The sequence below is a fragment of the Megascapheus bottae genome, chromosome 11, assembly GCF_031878675.1.
Source record: "Megascapheus bottae isolate mThoBot1 chromosome 11, mThoBot2.hap1, whole genome shotgun sequence".
In the NCBI taxonomy this organism is placed as follows: domain Eukaryota; kingdom Metazoa; phylum Chordata; class Mammalia; order Rodentia; family Geomyidae; genus Megascapheus; species Megascapheus bottae.
The window spans coordinates 47,412,358-47,421,979 of NC_143519.1; the positions used below are offsets into that span (position 1 = coordinate 47,412,358).

At 44.7% G+C, this 9,622-nt stretch overlaps 1 protein-coding gene across 1 annotated transcript in view; it reads right to left on the reverse strand.

The window, feature by feature from the left end:
- LOC150057023 (uncharacterized) overlaps positions 1 to 8,359 on the reverse strand; it is a 95,427-nt gene extending 87,068 nt beyond the window's left edge. Inside the window, exons 1-2 of the mRNA XM_090341735.1 lie at positions 8,040 to 8,359; positions 599 to 722 (exon numbers count right to left, since the gene is read on the reverse strand). Coding sequence (XP_090197861.1) covers positions 599 to 676 — 78 coding nt within the window. The 5' untranslated portion in view covers positions 677 to 722; positions 8,040 to 8,359. The remainder of the gene's footprint in view (positions 1 to 598; positions 723 to 8,039) is intronic.
- Positions 8,360 to 9,622: the final 1,263 nt, after the last annotated feature.

Sequence of the window (9,622 nt, forward strand, 5' to 3'; positions counted from 1 at the left end):
ACCAGCCTTTTGCTAGTCAATTGGGGTTAAGAGTCTCACAAACTTTCTTCCACAGGCTGGCTTTGAATGACCATCCTCAGATTTCAGCCTCCGGAGTAGCCAGGATTACAGGCATGAGCCACCAGCAGGCCGCTGGCTTCTGATCCCACTTACAACAGGCCTTCCCAAGTGTCTGCCACTTCAAGGAGATTACGATGACTTCTAGCGATTGCTGCATACTTTTGTTCACAATTTGTTAAATCCATCCACTCCAGAATATTACTGGGACTTCACGTATTTGGAGAAAATTAAAGTCCAAGGAGGATTCAGTTTTGAAATAAGTCAAATCTCTAAACCAGACATATTACATTCCAGAACACAAAAATAACCCATGCATATAATTCAGGAAATACACTGGGCCAGCTTTTCAGAATAGTTAATGAATGATTTCTAGAGAAGATTATAACTGAGTGGACTTTTTTGAGGATTGGGGAGAAAAATGGATAGAAAGTCCCTTAAAATGGAGATTAGAGTTGCGGTGTGAAACTGGGAATGTGTGGGGAATATTCTGGGTAAGGAGTTTTGTATTACAATTGACAGAGGGAGAATTTTGTCTTACCTGGCTGGGCATGCGGCCGTCTGCCAGGACAGCTGGATTGAAGGCCCAGAAGATGTTCCTAGGAGACTTCTTTTCCATCTTTCAGCTCTGCTGTGTGTACCAACTCCTTCCTCAGGAAGGCTTCCTAGAGCCGAATAATAGAAGCAACCACAATCCTATGGGGTAGACAATGGCTTTTTGCCAGTCATTCCAGAAATGTCCCAAGAAAGGCTCTCATTAGCTTCCCTAAGCAGGGTTGCCAGATTTAGCAAACCAAAACATAGATGTCTTGTGAAATTTGCATTTCACACCACCAACAAATAATTTCTTAGCATGAGGGTATCTCGTGCAATATTTGGAATTTATAAAAAATGATTTATATGAACTCTGAATTTAAATTCAGCTTAAGTAAGCATCTAGTGCTTTATCTGGCAGTCCTATCTCTATATCAATCTGTGTGGCCAGGTGACAAGGAGCTGGTCCAACCAGAGTCAGGTGTCCTCAGAGTGAGGTCAACCTGATCCAATCTCAGAGACTGGGACTCAGGAGTGGGTGGTCACCAATCATGCATGACTTAAAGATTGGGAAAATCCTTTGCTGGGAGATTTTATTGTTGCACAAGCATGATCGAGGGGATTCACACAGCGAGATGGTATAGTTCAACCATGTGATTTGGTGTCTTGGTGTAATCAAGAGACTCTGTAAACATGAAATCTTGTGGACAAAACACCTGGCCTCTCATGGTGCTTCTTGTTCCTGTAATGTCTCAGGCTTCTTCTTCCCATAATTCCCTGATGCCCACTCAGCCAATGAAAAGAGCCAGGGTGGCACATGCCTGAACCATGAAGCAATCTGCACCAAGTCCAGGGAGGAAACTTGGGAGGAGCCTCGTACTATAAGACCTGCCTTCTGAGAGGACTCCATTAGCCTCCTCTTAGGGGCCCCTCTCTTTTACTTTCAAATAAATTTGCTCTGCCTGCTTTTACAAAAATAAATCAAGTATGAGATGTTGGTAGAATAGGGCATGCTGTTTACTCGATAGTTTTTTTAGTCAGAAGCAGTGAACTCTCAAATCATATTTAGTATACAGTAAAGATAACCAGTATGATGAGATTTATATAGTAAAGACACAACTCAGTAGCGTAGTCATTTATCACTATTATCCATAGACTTGTATACAACTGACAGGGAGGTAAGCTTGTCTGCACCAGTGTCACCACAAACACGTTGTAAAAACTGTGAAATTACCAGGCAATGGGAATCGTTCTGCTTCATTAAAATCGATAGGATCATACGCTGATCAGCTGCTCACCAAAGCATTAGGGTATACCGCCTGACTGCTGACATAGGTCAGATCTCCTCCCTCCCCCACCCCCAAAACTTACTGCATGCACAACAAGAAATCCGAGATAAAGGGAAAATGTTACTCTGGGAAATACTTTATGCTTCTGTTACCTCTAAACATGTTGAGACTTTCTCATCTGCTTTGCCTGGGTCCCAAGTCCTAAGGCTTTAGGCACTTAGAAAACATGTGTTTCTGGATCACCACCTTAAGTATATTGCTTGGTGCAAAAGAGAATCTCTATTAAAAATGGTTGAGCCAGCTGGGTGCTAGTGGCTCATTCCTGTAATCCTTACAACTCTAGAGGCCGCATTCAGAGGATCTCTGTTTGAAGGCAGTTTGGATACAAAAGTCCCTAAGACTCTTATCTCCAATTAGCCAGCAAAAAAGCCAGAAGTGGAGGTGTGGCTCAAGTGGTTAAGTACCAGCAAAACAGCCAAGAGAGAGCTTGAGGCTTTGAGTTCAAGCCCTAATACAGCCACAACACACACACACACACACACACACACACACACACACACACACACACACGTTGTATCAGAGAATTAATGAAATATAAAATAGTACCTGCCTTCATTTTAATTGTGATATAAATTTGATTATTCCTACTAGATGACATCCTTTGAAAGAGGCCTTCAAAGCATTTTCTCAGGAACCATCATGTTGTTTTGAACATGTGGGACCCCATCTCTCTGCTCTCTTTGCCAAAGCACTCATCCATTCCAGCTGAGGCTATTCTGGTGGAAAAGATGAGTGTTAAGAGGCTGGATTTACATCTAAGGAAGCTGACTCACCAGAGGCTGGACCACTCTATCAAGACCACAAAGAGAGCAGAGGGAACTTGGCTGCTTGGGATCCTCCCTCCTTCTCCCCCCCCCTCCTCCCCTTCTCCTCCCCTCCCCCCAGGCTGGTTCACCCATTTCCTGAAGAACTCTGTTTATGAAATCGCCATTGTTGCTTTACAAATGCAGCATTTCAGTGGAGAGAAAGTGGATTCATTCTTGGGGAAAGCTTCAATGTTTATGCGTACATGGGAGCGGGGCTGGGTGTTCTAGTGAGAGGAATATTTTTCTGAAGGAAGTAGAGATGAGGAGCAAGTCAGCAGTCTCAGAGTTTAGCCCTGAGCCTGCCTATGGCCTCAGGTCCCCCTGTGAGACTCCACGAGCTGACAGTAGAGAGCTTGTGGATACCTGTGCGCCACAAAGTGCCCCTCAAGTCCAAAGGGCCATGTCTTAGGGACAGCTGTCATACCTTAGCGCATCAGTGCTGTGAGGCAGTTATAACCATTTGCTGACAGATAGACATAAAATGTCCAGAGGAAAAGACTTCTTGTTCTAATTTAGCCAAAAGCTTTCATGTATACCCAAAAGTTGTCATGGATCTATCTAGTAAGGAAAGTGCTATTAACTCCAGTTTTTCCAGAGGAAACTTTGACTCATTAATTGCTTAACCAGAAGACAAGTGAGTAATGAGTAAGGATTCAAGGCAGAGGATAGGTCTGATTCCAGAGCCCATAGTTCTGTCTGGGACAACAGGCTGCTGTTTCCAGACATGAGGAGGTGTGAGATGTGGGATGCAAAGTCTCTCGAGTGCTACACAAATGTGGCATTACAAATGGGTGTGCTCACACCTGCAATCCTAGCTAGTGGAGGTCAAAAATGAGAGGATCCCAGGGCCAGCAGTTTGGCCTGGTGGTAAGAGTGCTTGCCTAGCATGCACAAAGACCCAGGTTTGATCCCTCAGTACCACGTATATAGAAAAAAGGCTGGAAAGGGTGCTGTGGCTTCAGTGGTAAAGCTCTAGTCTTGAGAAAGCACAAGGACAATGCTCAGGACCCAAGTTCAAGGCCCAGGAGTGGCCAAAAAAAAAAAAAAAGAATGAGAGGATCTCAACTTAAGGCCAACCTGAGTAGTAAAGCTCATGAGTTTCTTTGGCTATTTATCCAAATCATTACTAGCCAGGATACCATAAAAACTCTTACATATCCATATTGATAGCCAAATCAGGGGAAAAGACCAGTTAAGTGAAGTAAGCTAAGCTCAGAGACAAATGATACATTTTTTTTCTCATTTGCAAAAGGTTGATCTAAAATATACCAGGGCATGATCAATTATATGAGACTGTAGACATTCGCATCATTTACACATCAACTTGAGTAAGAAGTGCCAGATAGCTCTTGATTTCTGAGAGAGATGAGCATTGGAATTGGGGCACTGAGTACAGCTCAGCTCTTACCCACACTGGTAGGCACTGTCCAACATGCTGATGCCCCATTGTAACAAAAGTAGAGGAAAGCCTTGCCTGGACCACTCTCTGACCTTGGATATCCTGGTTATCATGCCTCAGGGTGCACACTGAGCACTGCTTGCCTCAGCTTCTTAGATCTTCTGCACAGACTAGAAGTCTACCATCCATTGGTTCCTCCTGTCCCCAGGCCTCCAGACTCAGGAGGAGGGATGCCACCAGTTCTCTAGCTCAGTCTCTAGCTAGTAGATAGCAGGTTATGGGACTTGTTGACCTCCCGGTTGCATGAGAAGCCTCCTTTCCGTGCCAATATCCATCCCATTGACTGTTTCTCCACAAGACCCTGATCCACACAGATAGGCTCTACTCATCTGCTGCGGTTGCCATCACTAAAACATCAGCTTTCACAACTGACATTTACTTCTTTGCTATTCTAGATTCTAGAAGTCCCATGTCAAGGTACTGGCTGGGTTGGTTTCTCCTGAGACCCCTCCCCCTCTGTGGCATGTGACTGCCTTCTCAGGTGTGTCCACATGGTTCACCCTTGGGACCTGTGTCCTAGTATCCTTTAATTATAAGGACATCAGTTATGTTGGATGGTCCAAGCCTATGTGAGAAGAGACCCTAGTTGAACACACACACACACTATATGTACACACGTGCATGTATACATATGCATACACACTCAGCTATGTACTGTGTTGTATAAATGGTGCACAGATATATGTGTGTAATATATAAATGTAGATATAGATAGATAAATAGATAATAGCTACAGATTGTGGCTTGAAGTCATCTGGAGCAGGAAAGTCTGTGAGAGACTTAGCTCCAGTTAAACAACAAAAAGCTGGAAGTGGTGCTGCAGCTCAAATGGTGGCACTAGCCTTGAGCAAAGAACTTGAGAGACAATGTCCATGCCCTGAGTTCAAGTCCCAATACTGCCCTGCCCCCCAAAAATGAGAATGCAAGGAAACAAAGTGGAGAGAGCAAGGGAATTGGGGCTTCAGGTCATGAGGGGTGGGGGGCAAACATGGCCCTGGGGACACATTCAAGCAGGCCAAGGCTGCAGCTACTAAGTTCAGACATTGCCTCCTACCTAGGGTAAAATCATCCTAAAAGTATTTCCAGGGAAGCAGAACCCAAGTAAATCCTGGGCTCGGTCCCCAGATACTGTGAGACTCACCTACCCAGGGAAATCTAGTGCCCTAGGAGATACCTGGGAGTGGCAGAGTGCAGAGGGAACCCCAACCCTCCAGCCCCTGCTGCTCTGGGCTCTCTGGGTGCCACCCCAGGAACACCCTCCTTTGTCAGCAGGGCTGACGATGTGTTGGCATGATTGTTTTTTAAAGCCTTTAAAACACTATTTTTACCCCAGCACACTTTTTTTTTCCTTCTAGAGTAACAAAAGGATCACAACCCACATGTTCCTCAAAGTGGCAGCCAGGGAGCAAAGAGAGCAGGCTGATCTGCAAGCAGAGACAGGGAGCACCCAGCATTCCACCCCACGGCCCCTGCACTCCCACAGGCTCCTAGGCTCACAGCAAGGAAAGCAGCGCTGGTGAGGTGCTTTGGTGTTTTCCTCTTCTGAAATGCTCAGCAGTAGTGCAATGGCGGTGAATGACAACGCCGTTGATGATTAATGATAATTATCTCCCTCCTCCTTCTTCACCTTTCCCCTTCTCCTCTTCTTCTTTCCCTCTCGGTTTTCTCTCTCCTTCTGTCATTCTCTAGCTCGCTCCCTCTCTTTCCCTCTCTTCCTCCCTCTCTTTCCTCTATCTCTCTCCTTTCTCCATCCATCTCTCCTCTCTCCTCTTTGTCTCCTCCCTCCCTTCTTTCCTCCCCATTTAACCCTCCACAAAATAATTCCTCTTTCTCCTCAGCTCATAGTTCCAAACATCCAATTAAGTATTATGGAGCCATTCAGTAGTTTAGCAAGCACTAAAAGTTCCTGTTTTCCCTTCTTTCTTTCCCTCCAAATAAGGACTTGGTAGCTTCCAGTCCTGTAAGAGGAGGCAGAACTGGACAGAGGGCATAGTTATTTCTGGTGTGTGTGTGTGTGTGTGTGTGTGTGTGTGTGTGTGTGTGTGTGTGATATTTTATCCCCATTTCTTTCTTTCTTTTTTTTTTGTCAGTCCTGGGACTTGAACTCAGGGCCTGAGCACTGTCTTTGGGCTTTCCTCAAGGCTAGTGCTCTTCCAGCTTTTTCTATGTATGTAGTACCAAGATATCGAACCAGGATCTTCGTGCATGTTAGGCAAGCACTCTACCACAAGGCCAAACTCCCGGTCCCACAACCTCATTTTTTTTTTTACAGAAAAAAAATCTGCTAAAACTACATAGCAACCCTCAGTCTGTCTTAACTTTCTAAGCTTCTCTTAAAATGGAATGTATTAAGAGTATTACTCATACATTTCTTTTAAAAATGGAAGGCAAAAAGAGAGTGGATGATTCATCTCCAACTCAGAAACAAAGAGCAAACTGCCACAGCAGTGACATCTCCTTACCTTTGTATTCTGCACCAAGTTAAAGGGCCTGGTGTCCTCTAAGAGGGACTCTTGGAGGACATATGGGGGTCACCTACACCTACTCTGCCCTTCCAGCCTTCTCTGAACCCCGTGAGTCCCCACCTCCTCCCACCCCCGGATTGGTGTCCTCCTGAGTCAAAACCCAGGAGATAGGGCCCGAGGACTCTCCCTGGCTGAGCTCCAGAGGTCTTCCCACCTCAAATCCACACAGCCCTTAAAGAAAAATAAGAAGGCTGGTGCTAGTGGCTCATGCCTCCAGTCCTAGCTACTCAGGAAGCTGTGATCTGAGGACACAATTTGAAGCCAGTCCACACAGGAAAGTCCATAAGACTCTTATCTCCAATTAACTGCAAAAAAAAAAAAAAAAAAAGTGAAGGGGGAGGGGAAGAAAAGCAAAATCTTGAACAAAAGGGTGGGGGGAGTCCAGACATTGCTTAACTAAACTCTATTATTGGATATTTTCTGTGGTGGAAATAACAAATCAAGGTAATAACTCTTGGAGCAGGCACCTGGTAACATTTTCTGTAAAGATAAGCCAGTCTTACCTTCTAGAATATTAAACAGATCTGTCAACTCCAGGCAGAGTAGATTGACTAAATAAACTGACAATTAGTAGCTAGCTCTGAAGATAAACACATTCTGAGAAAAAGTCACTTAAAAGCTGGCATTTTTTTTAAGGGGCATGTTTAGAGATGAGACAATAACATTGAAGATCAAAAATGAGAGAGAAAATCCAGCTGGTCTCCAGCTAAAACTAAATCATATGAATTATTTTATCAAAAAGTTACACCTTCCTCTTAAAATATTTAGTGTTGCTTTTGTTTAAAATAAGATCCCACTGGGCCAGGAGTATTGCCTAGTGGTAGAGTTCTTGCCTAGCATGCACAAAACCCTGGGTTCAATTCCTTAGTACCACATATACAGAAAAAGCCAGAAGTGGTGCTGTGGCTCAAATGGTAGAGCACTAGCCTTGAGAAAGTTCAAAGATAGTGCCCAGGTCCTGAATTCAAGCCCAAGGACTGGCAAAAATAAATATAATAAATAAAGTCTCACTATGTAGCTCAGTCTAACCTCAAACTTCACATCTTTAGTCTCTGCTTCAGCCCCTGGAGTACTGAGAATACAGATGCGTACTACTATGCCAGGCAAACATTTAGCTTTTAAAGAATTAACTTATTTGTTTATATTTTGTTGCTATTTGTTTGCTTTGGTAGTATTGAACATAGGGCCTCAAGCTTGCCAGGCTGGCACTCTTACCACTGAGTCATGCCTCCAGCCATTTTCAATGGTTATTTTTGAGATAGCATCTTTTTTTCCTGCCCAGGCCTAAAGTGGACCTCTACCTACTTACCAATTTGAGGCTTATGTCTTAGCTGGATGACAGCTGTTTCCACTGCGATGCAATTTCCTGGATTTCTCATTGTAGGCTGGCCTGATTGTCCACGTCTGCCTTTCGTGAAGCTAGGATGATAGACACATCTCTGTACCCAGCTATTGGTCAAGAAGGGGTCTCCAGAACTTATCTATCCAGGCTGGCCTCAACATTGTGATCTTCCTGATCTCAGACTCCCAAGTAACTAGAATTACAGGTACGAGCCACCAGGGCCAGACTGACTTTATGTCGTTAATGTTGTTATTGTGGTTTGTTAAGAGAAATACAATTTAGTTCCCTAAAAAAAAAGGCAAGATGTCTTCCCAAACACATACTAGACATACAGAGTGATTGTATTGACAAGTACATAGTGCAATTAGAAACAGTCTCCTAGCAGCATAGAGAACTCATGTATCTGAAAAACTGCCTTCGTCAATATTTATTCATAGCTAAAGTCAGAACATTTAGCACCAGTCAGTTCAAGCTCAAGTTCATGAGCACACCTATCAACTGTACTCCTGATTCTTATAGCTTTCCATTCTTTCCAGTGGGGAACTACTATACCCAGGTTGTGTAGGGGTCTCCCTAAATCAGGGGGAATGCATTCCCCATGGCTCGCTGCTCCACTGAGTACCCTGTCTCTCCTACACCCACCCTCCACTGCTGTCCTGCCTTTCTGGTCCTTGGTACGCCTCATGTGGAGTGACTGCTTGTCTCCACAGTGGAGCCAGAGCGGGCTCCAGGCCAACTCCTGCTCTGTGCACCCTGGTAGAGCCAACTGAACAGTGTAAGGCAGTGGCCTTCACCATTGTTCACCTTGGCCTTCATCATCTCCTTATCTCAACACCCAGAAGAGAGCTCTGGCTTCCTTGACCCAATAGTATTCTCCTTTCAGGTAGACATAGACAACAGGTGTGGAAGAAAGAGATTATCTCAAGTGCCCCTTCCCTGCTTTGTTTGCTTTCTCTAGGACATACACATTAGGCCTGCTATGTCTTTAGGGAAAGCACCCCTTTCTTTCATTCATGAACTCTCTAGAGCCAAGGAGAGATGAGATACTGGGTAGGGTTACACGTTTTTCCTTTACATGAGCTTTATCTTTTCTTATCTTCTTCTCCTTGGATTGGTTTTGGCTTGTTGGCCTGCTGGTCCCTGGTCCTTCTGCATCATGAAAATCTGCCATATTTCCTGCCTCTAGCCTGAGCCATTTACCCTCTGGCGGGGGGGGGGGGGAGGGAGAGAGAGAGAGAGAGAGAGAGAGAGAGAGAGAGAGAGAGAGAGAGAGAGAGAGAGAGAGAGAGAGAGAGAGAGAGAGATAAAGAGATTGAGAGAGTTACTGGGGCTGGAAATTAGGACCTCCAGTTCCTGCTTAGCTTTGTCACTCAGGGCTGGAGAGCTAACACTTGAGGCATATCTCTGCTTTGTTGATTAACTGAGGATAAGAATGTCACAGATTTAACTGGGAATGTGTCTTAGTGGTGGAGTGCTCACCTATCACACTTGAAGCTCTCGGTTCAATTCCTCAGTACTACACAGAAAAAGTGGGAAGTGATGTGGTGGCT